Raw genomic sequence first — 15579 nt, 5'->3', positions numbered from 1 at the left:
TTAAGAAAAATCAATCTTTGGTATTATTACTACACAAAGTAAGTTTTAGAGATATAAGTTCTATCTCAAAGGTACTTATGCATGAAATGCAAACTAACATTTAGTTTCAACTTATTTGAGGCTCTGTCTGAAAAAAAAAATGCAGGAATGCTGTACTTAATATACTGCCACAAATCAAAATTTGATTTAACATCCAGAACAAATTTTCTTAAGAAAAAAAAATAAATTTGCCATTTCTTCCAGGCATGGATTGAATGACTTTACTGATCACAGTCTGATAATTGTGTTTCTGACTTCTGATGGGAAGACAAAAGCACAACCAGAATTAAGTCTCTCTTGATTTACTAGTTTCAATGTATAATTTTATGATGTCTTGAAGATCTTGAAATTCATAATGTTTCTATTGTTCTTAATACTGTGGAAGAGCATTAGAACCTCTAATGCTACTTCAGACAACTATAATTTGTATTTAATACTGTTCAATTTTGTTTAATATTTTGTCATATCAATAAATGGCATTTTAGAAAAGATTACCATGTTTTCATAGCTACTGTTAAATGAAAAATAGCTTTGATATCAGCCACACAAAAAAAGAGGAAGGAATGAATGCGTTTTTCAGCATCAAATTGTGTTTCTCTCCGACTATAGCACGTGTAATAGTAGAGGTGTGAAAGCAACCTCTTGGAATTATTGCTCTCCCTTCCTGCTCTCATCTCTGCAGCGAGGGTACGTGAACAGATCAGAACACAGAGTGGACGTATCTTTATTTTTTATCTTGTTCAAAGACTAAAGTCTGCACTGTGAGATACTTATCCATGGAAGGAAAATTAGCAACAACAAACGCAGTACTACACACCCCGAGATGCTGGTTCTCCTCCTAAAAATTTCTGATACTTAAATCCAGGACTTGGACAATGCAGCATTCTTTCGGCAAAAAGTAGAGTCCATTGTTATAGGATCTTGCGAGAAGAACAACTACTTATGGCTAAATCCATCAGGTTTAGGTGAGTTCATGGGTGACAGACACAGCCCGAGAGAGCAATTGCGACTGATACTCGCCCTAGTGCAGTTAGCAGTCTGCAAGCCTCACTGCATTGAAGACAAGACCCGATTGTGGAAGACTTTAGGACTACGCATGTGTGCCAGTGCTCTCCACGCTACATGCTGTCCATCTCTCTGCATGAGGAACTGAATAGTATCTTCTCTAGCTTTTGTAGTGATTGATTGTAAAAACTCAAAAGAAAAATTTCAAAAGCTAACAGCCACTTTTATTCTTTAAAATTACCAACTTTTTACAAATTTTTGAATTAATATAGTATTATATATTAGGAAAAAAAAGAGGATGATTAGTATTCTATTAAAAAAGTCTACTTACCCCAAAGTTAGTAGCAGCAAAGCGATCTGAGGCAGATACATTTGTTGCTGCTGTAGTATGAGCATAGAAAGCGTTTATATTGGCCAACAGCGTACTCATAACTGCTGGAACACCAGGGCACATATATTTAGAAGACAGACAGGAAAAGTGCCTACAATTCAAACAAACTGTCAGTTATTAAAGATGGCAAAGATTCTGCTCTTTCTCTCACCACAATTTCTTCTCAGCTCCAACGACCCAACTTTCAAGCTACCTCATGGACAACTGTGCAGACACACACCAGACAAATCCAGACACGTTTGTGTAATTGCCACTTGCTGCACGCTGATATTTTCATATTGAACACATCAGATTCACACTTGCTTCTCACCCTCTTAATCCTAAATACAGAAATATGATTTAACTATGAAATATGATTATCTTAATTGTTATTAAGCAAAACATTAATTGTCAAACAGAAACATGAACTTATAGAAGGCCACAAGAGATCTACACACTAGTGGAGAAGGGTTTAATTGATGTCAACAAAAAAGACTCAAACCAGCATTTTACTGTGGCTTCTATTTTAGGATACATTATTAATGAAAGATGAGGCATCAAGCAATTTCTGGATTCACCTTGACTTGATTTTAGGCCATAACTGAAACTGTTCCACTGTGATTTAGGCCAGTGAAGTTTAGGTAATCAGGTTGTTAAATCTGAACCAGCCCAAACCAGATTTGCAATGTAGCAGCACCGTTTGTTTAAACCATCCGGAGATGCCTGCTTATAATGTACAAAGAGTTTATAACGTAAGGACAGAGACAGACTGGGAAAGAGGGGATCCAGCTGGGGCCGGGAGGCAAGAGAAGCAGGCTCATATTAAAGAGTCCAGGGCTCCAGTCTTTGTATGGGGGTCCCTCTCTCCCTCTCCCAGGCCAAGCCGGGAGACCTGTGGGCTTTCTCTAGCATTAGACTCTCCTTAAAATATTTTCAAGCTGGGTTTATATGTGGTGATATACATTGATACTTAAAACTTGTCTCATGGTAGTCACGTTCAAAGCGCTTTGCAAATATTTCTCAGCATTCCTGTAAGGCAGATCACGAATTGCTATTATCTCCGTGTTACAAAACTGAGAGAAGCTGCTCAAGCCTACACAGCAAATCCATCACATGGGCCAGGACTAGAACTCACCATTCGAGCTAAGGTGGCCTGCAGGGGTGGTATTACCAAACCTTCCGTTCATTGCCAGGCTTGTTCAGAAATGCTTTTAAATACCACAGCGTGACTCTGGCATAAGCGCCCAACACAGCTACCTACTCCTTAGAAAAATCTTTCATTGTATGTCACATCAACTAGAACAACAATAATTTCCTTTATATAAACCACAACGGTGATGTCAGATGATTCTCACTGGTTTCAGGTAATTTTTGAAGTTAATAGAAATCTCACCTGATCTATTCATCACATGCAGTTTGACAAATACATGTAGAACTATTATGACACCAAAATAATTAACATATATTTTTACTGTTGACATTTAAAAGTTCCAAAAATCTTCTAGTGAACCTTAAGACCCTCACTGCCTGAGGATCACCAGACTGGAGAGAAGGTGGCACTAGTAACCCCCTTGGCCTTAGAACCATACCTATGACGTATGCTCTACGTGAATTTTTGGTCTCTCCTCCATTTACTTATAATTTGTAAAGTTCACAGAATCTATTGTTTCTCACATGCAATATAGGTCATGACTCAGAGTGCTGATAACCCAGGTGAGAAAACTGCAAGCCACCTGGCTTCCTCCTTCTTCCCAAAATAAATCAAAGAGGAAACTTCCTTCCTTGGTTTTTGTAGGTCTCTGAAAACAGCAGCAATAGCACGAATTATTAACAGTTTCTAAGGGGCACACGATGTCACAGCAACCATTGCTAAGTCTCACGTAATTTAGAGTAATACTGCACTGTTTAAGCTAGAATCACATGTCTAAACCCAAGCCTGCTTATGTCAACTTTCTTACTATGCAATTTCCTGACCCACATACATTGCCTGTGATTCTTCCAATCTGTTGTCCAGCATGAATTGGGAAAGAAGGTTAATTAATACACTGTACTCAGTAAGCAAATGCCATCAATGAAAATTACTTTGACGGGTGATTTGTGTGCTTTTTGCAATGCAACCACATTAATTGAAGTCTAGGAGAGCAACATGGCATAGCTAATGCCCATTAACCTGCTGGAATGAGAACTATGTCACTCATTTCAAAGCATTAGGTTCTACTTGTGGTGACTCTTGCCAGTAAGAAGTGAAGATCCTAATAGAGCTTTTTTTGCATTTGACTCCACGGTAAATCCAGGATGCTGACGTTATGTGTCATTTTGGCGTCTAGTATAACACTGTTTCAATACATGCTCTGCTTTTTGCCTTCTAAAGAGAAATAAATTATGTTGAAAGATGAATGAAAGAAAATTATTATCTTGGTGGCGGAGAAGTAGTTTAATATATGTATGTAAATAAACTTTCAGTACGATTCCTTCAAGACACGGAATTTACAGCTTAAGTCACCATCCATCACTGCAGTCATCACAACAAAGGCCAGCTGGATCACTGAGCTGTTCTTCTGCTTTTGGTAATCTGTTTTCTGTCATATCTGTTTTCTTTCCTTTTCTCTCACACATACGTGCTTTGACTTCTAGGAGTATATGCATATCATTTGAGTAGCTAACAGTGTCTATTTGGCTGCTATCCATCACAAAACAAAACAAAAAAATCTCTTCTGACTCATCGAAAAATGGTTGTAATTGTCTTTCATTCCTTTTCCCAATATGGAACTCCACGAGGAGTGGATGAATATGATAATAGTAAGAAGAGTGAATTATGGAATCTATATGGTCAAAACTTTTCAAAGAGCTGCAGTTGCTGCCCCACAAGCAGTCTTTTTGTTGTATTTTGGGTTGGGTCAATGGTTTATTTTCTACTCACATGAATTACGCGTGTGGTAACTGCAGAGATTTCCCTGCTTAGAAACTGAGCAGTTAGAATTTGTATCTTGAGAGTAAGTCACCCCTTCTAAATGGGCATCCTTTAGGGAAGAACTGCCCACATTTAGTCTCATAAAAATGTGGATCTCTCTGTCTCCAACAACAGGTGCAGTCACACTTGAAGTCTTTCTCTTTGTAAGTTTAATGAAATAGGTCTCATGGACACAATTAGAGCAGGTAAAGAACCACCCATGCAATATCTTCTGGGTTGATCCACATTCAGTAAGGCTTTGGTGCTGCACAGGTCATCTCCTTCTGATCTAGAATCAAACGCTGATTCACACATGATGTGTTTTAAATCACCGACAATGCAGATTTTCTTGTTTATCTTTGCTGAGCTGCCACAACTGTTGTCGATGAGTACACTCAGTGTATGTGGAAAATAAAGGCTACTCTTTTGAAATATTATTTCTGTGCTCTAAAGGAATAAATATAAATAAATATTAATTTGAGCACCAGAAACAAATCATCAGGGTTTACAAAGAGGATCATAGATGAGAAAGCCACCAGCACGAACCCGAAACGGTAGCGTGGGATTGTTTATTACCACGGCAGAGCAGGACGCCCAGTTGGCCTAGGGAGGGGTACTTCAGGGAGGCTTACTCCATCCAGCACGCGCTGTCCACCCACACCTAAAGGGTAGGGTACTGCCTACCATTAAGTGGCACTGAAACTTCATATAATAGGTAATTTAAAAAATGCATACAAATAAGAATTTTTAATTCTGCGCTCAGACCAAAAGAGCATCTCATTAGCAACACCCTAAAGCTCACCTGAGCCTGATGCAGTGCAGAAGCAGCATGCAGGAGCCCTCTGGGGTCTGGATCTCGGGCTATTAAAGCACTGTCACTTCTGCTTTTACAAATGCTAACGTATTCATTTACGATATTATCATCAGACACGCAATAGAAATATTCTGCAACTAGATTCTTGAGCATAAAATGCTTATACAAGAGCAGGAACTCTATCGTTTTAGAGAAATTTGGTAAAAATGGTGTACTAATTTAAATCAAGTTGTAAAACTATAATACTATGCTGGTTAGTAAGTAACAATTTAATCAAGATGCAAAGACATCCATGGCTAAAGAGAAGCCAAACATAAACCCCCGAATATTCACAAAACTCTATGCATGAGTTCTTCCATATGCAGCACAGATACGCAATACCACAGGGGAACTGTCAAGCTTCATTAATTATTCTGTGCAATGTTGTTTAAGGTCCTTGAAGGAAGAGCATTAAGCTATATATATAATACAAACACATCTTCTCCCTTTCTACTAGATGTACAGTACAATAATTCACAATGAGCGACACAAAGCCAAACACAAGTTCATTACAATAGCAGATGGTGTCATTATATCCTGCAGAAAAAACCCCGCATATTTATGTGTCTTTATATTCAGTGTAAAATATTTTTAGTATGTAATGTAAAGAGATGGATGGAATGAGATACATGTTCTGATTAAAAATTCCATAATATCAGCTTTCTATAGGAAAAAAAGTCTGTATTTCTTCTGTACTCATTTGGAGTCCTCTGCTTTTCTACAGCTGCAGTAGGAGCAGGATACAGTCCTTTACAGTGGACAAACTACGAACACATGCTGGAACTCTTCTTGCATCCCCAGGCCTCTAGGCTCAGTGGTGCTGTGTCCTAAAGTTACTGGGCAGCTACTTTAGTACGGACAGTGTAGTAACAGGTTCTAATACCATCAAAGGTGGTTTGCATGAACTGTTTACATACACTGTAGAAGTTTACTGTAGGCATTGCTGGTGTTCTGGAAAGCAGTGCAGAGCTTGTGAAGCCCTGTTCTAGCATCCAAATCCCATCTGGAACAGCAGGAGCCTTCCGGGTCCTTGCCACAAATCAGTATCATAAGGATTAAGAAATGCATTAGTGGTAATATCTGTAACAGCTTCTAAAATGCTTATATCTTCATTCCATTGCAGATGAGAAGCACCTTAATGAGAATCCGATGGACAAAACTGATAACAAGAATTTGAAATAAGGAGTGAAATGGAGAATGAAAGCACGAGGTCTTGGAACTCATCACTTCCCTCAAACACATACTCGACAGTAGAGTAGAAAACCAGACATGATAATACTTACGTCATTGCTTGATAAATATATTCAATTCCATAGCGCATTGCAAATTCATCTACAATTTCTTGTGCAGCATCATCAAAGTACACCTTCCAGGCTTCATCACCTCTCACTTCAGGGATTGTTACAACACCATTAGATTTAACTTCCGTCAAGTAATGGAATAGATTCTAAATGTAGGAAATGTTTCAAATAGGAATTTTTGGCTTTTAGGTGGCATTCTGACAGTGTATCCTACATAATAGTTATCAATATGTTCATTGTTAGGTTGGGGTTGTTTAACTTTGCTGAAGACTGGCACTAACTAATCAGCATTTGGTAAACAAAGCCCCTCCAAAACCCTAAGCATGTTTTTTGTAACAGAACTCTGGTTGAGCAGGCTTGCGATTCAGCATTTTGATCTGTCTCCTTGATTTAAGATCACACCAGTTAACTGGCACAGAGAGACTGCAACACAGAATCCTGCAGAAACTTTCTCTATCATAAACCCTTCATATATACCCAGTCTTGATGTTATAATGCTCACTCCAGAGTGCTTCAACTTTAGTTGGATCCGAGACCAATACATTTCAAATTCCTTGTTTCAGAATTGTAAGTTACAGGAAACGTAGCAGAAATACTGCAGAAGCCTCTCAAGTAGTTAAAGGCATGCAGCAAGGGTCAGCAACCTCAGGACCAAAGCTAGTATTTAATTTGATGTGAATTGTCATAGAATGTTCTCAGATTGCCAAGCTCCATATGTATCCACAAACTGAGCAGCAGATTCGAGATCCTACTTTCACTGACCAAAAAACCCACCAAAACTATGAAACAATTTTGATTTTGCTAATTAACCCGTAACTGTCTTGGGGATTATCTTAAAGCAACAGAATTTTGCCATTCACTTCACAGGTCAAAATATTTTCAATATCAGGCCAGAATCTATGAGCACAAATGCCCTGAACATTCAGTTTTACAATGGTGAACAATGCGATTTTGTGGATACATACTAGTGCTGAACTTTCAGCCATATATTATAGACCAGCTTTTGGAAAGTTCTTGTATTTTTGGAACAGAACTTCAGTGTGCATCACTGAGGGAAGAAGAACCAAATACAGTCTTTCGAAAGACACTGGTTTATCAGTGAGGATTATTTTTCAATGTTGACAAAAGCAATCTAGAGGACAGGAGAACAAAATTCTATATTGTCTGTGCTGCTTCTGCTTTTTCTTCATGTTTCCAAACCAAGAACTAACGTGGCAGGAAGGAGGTCATTTACAGTGAGTAGCTGTGTTTCTGTAATACACAGAAGGGGTTGCATCTTCTTGATGTTAGCAAGCATGTACAGAGCATCAAAATACTAATCCAAGATGTGGTACAGGGAAAAGTTAGCTGACTCCACCTCTTCTTTTTTTTCCTAACTCCTACCATCAGGAATGACCCCTTGGTGTCACATTGTTCTGCCTTTGACTCTAAACCTGATACATCATCAGCAATACAAAGTGGGAAATCAAAAATAAACTTGGCCCGAGGGGTAGCACAGTTATTTGTTTCAGTTCTAATGTTCTGTAGCTTTTTTTCCTTATCTGTGCAACAACTGAATAGTAATTTCTGTATAGTCTGTCTTTAACTTCAACGTACCTCATGGAGACAGGTGTACTGCACATGGTAGGGAGCAACTTTCTCCTCTCCTTTGATTTCAACATTGATTTTCAATCTAATGGCACCAGAGACAGCTGATTTGTCTGTTCGCTTTTCTGAGGAGCAGAAAAATAATATATTAGTAACTACCAAGAATACATATATGTCGGGTGAAAAGTTTTCATAAATAATTCTAGCCCAACAAGAACGTTTCTTAAAGCCGGAAAGTCCTGTTTAGAACAAGATTTTTTTTAATACCTCACATATGGTTCAGGCCATGAAGCAGAATATAAATGTATGAAACAAAGAAACGTTCTTAATTTATCTGCCAAATTCAAATCAGGCTGCACATTGCTTTATTTAGCAATTTTCCCTTTTCAAGAGAAATTATTTTCATTTTCTATCTGGTACTAATTATTATTATTTTAAGTATTGGTATTTTCCTTTGATTATGAGGACTTTAGTACCAACACAAATGACCGTGTCCAAGAGAAACTCACAATATTCTTAGCCGACCTCAATCACAGAGATAAGCTGAGTCTTACAAAAGAAATGAAGAAATTTGTTTACTCCAGCTGTACTAGTCCGTTTAGTTGCTGTCACTCATGGTGAAGGTTAACTGATCATCTTTGACTCAAATTTTCACTTTTCCACTCCTATCTAACAGTATAACTGAATCAATAGGTATTACAATTCTAATGATTCTTTCACAAAGTGCTGTGCTGAGAGTGAGGATGAACAGCACAGTTAATAAGAACTGGTATTTCACTCCTCTTTGTACATGTGACATACTGCAGTTGTGTCAGCGTGTGTATGTATCAGAATAAAATAAGCTATTTTTGGAATACGAGAATTATCATGAGCCATTTACCAATATTTCTTCCTAGATGTTGATTGAAAGGTTTTAATTCTATGTTCTTTTTGCAGAGCACATAGATTTTCAATGTTATTATTAACCTGCTTCCAATCAAATCACTTCAGGAAGATTTGTTTTAAAAATCCATTTCATAACAACTTATATTAGTACTTATATCAGTTTAAGTCACTGAAATTTTTGAAGGAATAAAATTCAGAATTCATAATGACCCTTTTATTTTACCTTTAAAACCCCCTCATTATAAATAGGAAATAAGGCAAGGTTTTCTTGCCATTGTCAATAAGAAATCAAACAGTTCCCTGACACATCCATATATGTCACTGGACAAGGAAACACTAGACAAGGAACCAAGACCTGTTGATTAGGAAGCAAACGCTTTACAACTTCAGAAAATTATGTCACATAATTCACTTGAAGTTTTCAAAGAGGAAACAACCTACATAAAAATGTTACTATCACATTTTTATTATCACATATAGGAGCTCAGCTTTTAAAGGGCTACTCCAGAACATTTCGTGCACACAAAGAGATTTTTAGAATTACAGAACAGTTGTATGCTTAGATTTAGATAAAGGAGATAGATTCTGAGACACACTTTCATTGATTTATTTCTGGTTTAAGGAATGATACTTCTTAAGTCCTGTCCAGACAAGAAAGTGCAGTCATTAAGGACAACAGAGCATCTGGGGCTTCAGCAGGCTGTCTTCAGTTTATAACTCTGTATGGAAACGCATTTGACATGTACAGGACAGAAAACTCAAGCAAGCAAGTTTCATCCAAACCAAAAATTTTTAGGCCCAGAATGGTACATAAATATTTTTTAAAAAATATGTGACAAAATGAATGTGGACAACAAAAAAAAAATTTACCAGATTTTTCTATGTTCTTTGTAGATGTATTTCCAACAGAATGCTACTGTGACTGGACTAGTCTGAAATGTTGGCTTTACTTACATATTTTCAATTTTGCATTGAAATTAAATATTTTTCTTTGATATTGTTGAGATTGGTCTGCTCTCTGTAACTGTCATAACTCTGGAACAAACCCAAGAAACTGGTTTTTATTTTCAAATCAACCTGTAATATTTAAGATTTTAAAAGTCGTATGTTGGTACCAAAGCTATATACTTTGAAGTCCCAAATCTACAGATGCTGAGATTCTACCTACATTTGTTATAAAAAATTCAGTAAGAATCATACCTAAATTATACCATACATCCATTTCTCCACTCAGTGTTCTTACTTCAATGATTGTTTGCCCGAGGAAGTCATCTGACTCCTTTTTGAAATGTTGTTTTACTCTAGATTTGATGTCATCATCTTCATCCCATACTCTCACTTTTATTCTATCTGTAGAGTTATGGCATTCGCTGCAAAAATAATAATAAAATACAAAATGTGGGTGATACAGAAGGTTTGCACTGCTGTCTAATTCACTGTCCTCGATGTCTGTGCACTTGCTTAACTGCATAAAGGGACAGAATACAAACCACCTGCAACATTCAGTGGAATGAAAGGCCATACCACATTGCTGGAGACAAAACTACAGTTACTGTTATATGAGAGAAATTAAAGAGATTAACTTGACTGAATTATTTTTTTATATATATATATATATATACATATATATATATGGATTTATTTAGGAATGTCATAAACTCCTCATTAAAATTATTAAGTAATTTACAATGTGTCCTCGATGCTATTATTAAGAAATATCTTTGGAAAGATACAGTTAGATCAGGTTTATTCACTTAGGAATGCTGTGTAGTACATACAGTAGACCACAAAAGTAGTAGCCTAGAATGTTTTAACATAAAAAGTGAGAAAACTTTAAAGAATATTTCCAGTACATCACAGGAAGTTTTGGAAAAAAACCCAACAAGTATGCACAAACACCACAGCAAGACAAGACAGGCAATCAGAAATACCGAGTAGCTTCCTTCTTTAAAAGACAGATTATTTTTCAAGCCCTCCATGCCTGGTAAGGAGAAGGAGAAGGGATTAGACTGCCATATACTAAAAAATTCCTTGCAAATTTAAGTGGCTTACTAACCCCTCATGAGTGGAGTGGATCTGAGAAACTGCTGGATGTATGAGAGAGGGAGGTGCTTCACTTGCAATCTGCAGAGTTCCCAGGGGATAAAAACTGTCACTCCCAGCTCCATCCTGCATCTATTTGCACAGAAATGGAAAAGGAACTCTAGTGCTGCTTCTTCCTACAAGCCACAGGGAGGACTGTTTATTATCGGTCAGTGCTGGCCTTTGATGACTTCACTGGAACATCCTACCGCCGACTGCACAAGTCTGTGGGAATCAAAACTTTTCGGATGCTATTTACTGGCATCAGTTACAAGCCATGTCATACTCATGTATCCATACTAAACAGGGGGTTTTTTATAACTATTCAGTAATTCAACAAAAATATTTTAAATATTTTGACTCTTTGGTTACCTTTAGAAATAAAGTGTAGCAGCAAATTTTCATCTTCAGCAAGGTCTTTGCCTGACACCAGATGAAGAGTTCTTACTTGAATCCTACCCCAAGCACTCTCACTGCTCAGTGATCTATCTCTGTCTCCAGCACTAAAACAGTAATACTATAACTTATCTCCCAACTGGCACCCCTCAGGGGGGTTCTAAGAATTAATTAGTGATGGTAATGGGCTTTGGAAGCATAAAGTGCTTTAAATGGTATTATTACTGTCAAGGCCAATCAGTCACTAGAAATGGGATGCACAGCTTGTGCTCTGCCTCACTGCAAAATCAGTCACTAGCACAGAAAACCCTCCTGCCCGCCCGTGTTCGATGTTTTCACACTGCGGATATCGCTGGTAATTAAAAACCACATTGTTCTATGATTAACAGAACTAATGAAGCCCAGTTTCCTTGTGTCTTATGACTGGCTTCCTTGACACCTAACAAAGTGCAGTCACCTAATGAATCTGCGCCCCTAATCGGGATTTTCATAATTTACTGCTTGCTATGGACTCCCTGGTGTCTGCTATGGGGTGAGTTCATACTGAGGATGCTGTTAGATCTCATCTCCGTCTGACCACCAATTTTCATAGAACATGATAGATGCAGTTTTAGGCAATCTGTGCAATTTCTCTGACTAATCACAAAATCCAAAAGCTATTGGCAAGGTCATATAAAATATAGAAAGACACAGATGGATCAGATAAACATCTTTGCCTTAAGAAACTAGGCTAAACACAGAAACCATTTAATTTTCCTAAAATATATCCCTGAATTATCACTTAACATTGCTAGAGCCCTGAACTGCATTTAGCTGTGACCCAATGGAAGCAGTCAACAGGGGATTTCTACAGTGGAACAGGGAGATCTGTACTGGGGAGGTATTTCTGTGACTCTTGTCACCATATCTGTGCTATTACCTGAAATCTTGTTCCTGCTTTGCTTCTCGGGGAGGTGCTGCATATAAAAAGTCATTAAATGGTACTTCAGTAAAATAACCTATTTTTATTCTCCTGAGACAACACCAATTTCCCTCTGATGTACACTTAGCTGATCAAGGAGTATTTATCAGGTGGTCAGGACGTCTGCACTTTTCCTTGAAAACCTCATTTGTCTCTCCCACATCTTCTCCTTTAATCTCGGGTTAATAAACCACAGCAAGACCTATCACAAGCCACGGGTTTACTCACATGATCATCTTTGTGTCTGAACATTTAGCACTGAGTCAGCTCTGATACATGTTTGTAACGTTCCTGTGCAAGACCTCAAGACTAGCATAGATTTGTGATACAAAAATGGAAGGGTGGGTGAACGTGTGTTTGTATGGGCCTGCCCTGTGGCAGTGAGGCTCCAGGAAGATTCACTATTAAGGTTACTGAGCTGTCTCTGCACGGTTCTATTTATGTGCCCAGCCTCTCAGAAACAGCACGACAGAAAATGAGATGCTCATTTCGCTTTAGTCACCGGTAACATCTGTGCAGCAGCTCTGTGGTTTTGCAAAAAACATTGGGTGGGATTCCTATTTCTGCTTACACTGTCCAGAAAGTCAGCTCAAGGGCTTCAAGGCACGGAAAACATCTGCTATTTCCAGAGTTCCCCATCTAGGCACTCCACTTTATATACTCAGCAAAAGTACTCGTTAAGGTGTGACACAGGAAGGCGAGATGTGAATTGTTCTTCAGCACACAGACAACGAAGATACTGATGCTTCTGATATTCAGAGATGCTAGATAGAAGGGATAGTTTTAATAATTTATCCACAATCTGGTGATGCTACATTACTTCTGCATTTACAGAATGATGCACAGACATGAAATAATCCTGATAGCATTCCTGCTTATTCTAGTGGCTATAGTAATAAAAAAAAAAGCAATAATAAACTATCTTTACTGTAGTAGATAAGAGATCAGCACCCAGTGTTAAAATAACTAATTGATCCGTGCTACTTTCAGTAAAGAAATAAATGCAAATGAATGAAGAAGCTGGTGAAGAACGTAGGAGACTAGTTCCCCACTCCGTCAAAATCCATCACAAGAACATTCTTTCCATGTAGCCTTCAGTAGTCTCCAGCAAAAACTCTTACGTCCACTGACAAATTTGTACACCCTGAATAGACAGTCTAGGTGGAGAGGTTTTTTCTCCTCCCTATTCTAAGGAAGTGTCAGTTCTAAAAGAAAATATTTTTTCCAATAAAATACACAATTTTAGTGACATTCTGTAAGCAATCAGCAAATTCAGCTATGTCTGAGATGCAGAAAATGAACCTGACTGACAAGCCTTTGCCTGATTACTTCCAGTTTCACACATTTTATAGATGACTTTTTTTTTTTCTAAATCAACTTTAATCAATCATTTTACAAACAAATAGTCTAAAAACCCAAACATACACCGCTTTTTATCAGAGCTCCAAAGAAATGGAAAAAAATCTTTCCTGTCATAATATGATAGACAATCTGTTTAGAACTGGTCCTGTAGTCCCTGAGCAGTCAGCAAACTCGTTCAAGAGTAGACAGGTAGTGGTAGAACAGCTCTGAAGAACTTGTATGCTAATAGCAAACTTTTCAATGCCACAGAAAATGACCAAGATCTTTTTAAAAAGTCTCCGCAAAAATGACAGAACAAAGAAATGTAAAAAGGGGAAGCATTATATTATTCTTACTCCAATCTTACAGCTGGGATAATGATTCACAGACGGATTAAATCACTCTACAATATCTTCCTTACTTCTCCCTCACACTGCCTCTCTCACCTCCTTCTCAAAATATATTTAGCCTTTTGTTACTCCTGAAGCAACAGCATGCATTTGTATTCCCAACAGTAGTTATAACAAAAAGCAAAGAGGGATATAAATTTCTTCTATAAACATACTCTGCTCTCCAATGAGGATTTCCAAGATGTAAATAATATTCACCTACATAACTTTCCAGAAATGTCAAATCCAGAGTCATGCAGAGCTATTTACGGTGGCCTAGTGACAGCCAAAATAAAAAGAATAAGTAATGTAAAATAATCACCCAGTTACATGAAAGACTTGTGTATCACACAACTGTATCTGAGGTGCTAATGAGCAGGCAAAGCAAACCGGACGCCTGCAGGGCCCTTTGCAGACCCACGCTTGCTGGACAGCACTGACAGAAGCAGCACATTTCCGTATCTCAGCAATCAACCGTTGAAAATAGTCAAGAAATAATGGGAGTGAAGAGTTTTATTATAGTATAGAGATCTAAAAGTTTGTACAAAGCTGAAAACTAGACAAGCCAAAATATCTCGTCCTTGTAACTAAGACATAAAAATGCAGCCCCTGTTCCCATGTCAGATGCCACACTCAACCAGAAGAGGGAAGGTGACAGCTGCAAGCCTCTTCCCGGCATTGAAAAAACTCTCCTATCACTGATGTTTTATTGAAAAAATAAAAAATGATCTGTTGTCTCCTTTTTAATAACGCCAACAAAAAGGATCAACGCCCTTACGACCTCTGTTACAGTCATGACAGGAGCATCTGCTGGCCTACATACTCCTCTCTCGCATACAAACCCCCACACTTTTCAAGGAGGGACGTCTTCTTCCTCTGACAGTCTTGGGTTTTGCTGAGATGCAACCGCAGGCAAGCTCTGCTTTAGTTATGGTTTATGGGTTCCCATATTAAATTCTGTGCCGGTTTCCCATGGTTGTTTAGCAGAGGGTTACACTATGTTCTGTTAGAAACATTCGGTCTCTGCTCACCATACAACTACATCAGGGTTATGTGTGCCTCCGCGAGCCGGAGCACTGCCCTCGCTATCTGCTACGACAGAGCCCATGCACCGTGGAGAGCCAATGAGTTTTCCAAGTCCTTGTTTTGGAACAGAGGAAGATACTTAAATGAGTATTTTGGCATTATGAGTAAATACTATTTTATTTCTGCAATTTATCATTTAGGAGTAATAATGATGATTAGTATTTGATTTTAAATAGAACTATGAAATATCACTAGTGGAGCCTCATTTAAATGAAACTTCCTTGTCGATGGAATATATTGATCTACTTTAGATTTAATCTTGTGGTTAAACATTTATAGTTTGTTTAATGCACTTTAGAAATGTTCATGGACTTTCAGTTGAAATCCAATACAT

At 37.9% G+C, this 15579-nt stretch overlaps 1 protein-coding gene across 4 annotated transcripts in view; it reads right to left on the bottom strand.

Annotated features, from left to right (window-relative positions):
- Positions 1-15579, bottom strand: part of UNC13C (unc-13 homolog C) — a 149393-nt gene that overhangs the window by 66100 nt on the left and 67714 nt on the right. For all 4 annotated transcript variants that reach the window (XR_003399095.1, XM_026855668.1, XM_026855670.1 and 1 more), the window contains 4 exons: positions 10191-10360; positions 8115-8230; positions 6501-6664; positions 1376-1526 (listed from right to left, as the gene is read on the bottom strand). Coding sequence is in view for 3 of the 4 variants with exons in the window: in XM_026855668.1 (XP_026711469.1) it covers positions 1376-1526; positions 6501-6664; positions 8115-8230; positions 10191-10360 (601 nt within the window). In the remaining variant the exon portion in view is untranslated. The remainder of the gene's footprint in view (positions 1-1375; positions 1527-6500; positions 6665-8114; positions 8231-10190; positions 10361-15579) is intronic.

The sequence above is a fragment of the Athene cunicularia genome (genome assembly GCF_003259725.1).
Source record: "Athene cunicularia isolate RWA chromosome 10 unlocalized genomic scaffold, athCun1 chr10_part1, whole genome shotgun sequence".
Lineage (NCBI taxonomy): Eukaryota > Metazoa > Chordata > Aves > Strigiformes > Strigidae > Athene > Athene cunicularia.
The sequence above is the reverse complement of the archived record's forward strand: the minus strand, read 5'-3'. Positions and strand labels throughout refer to the sequence as shown.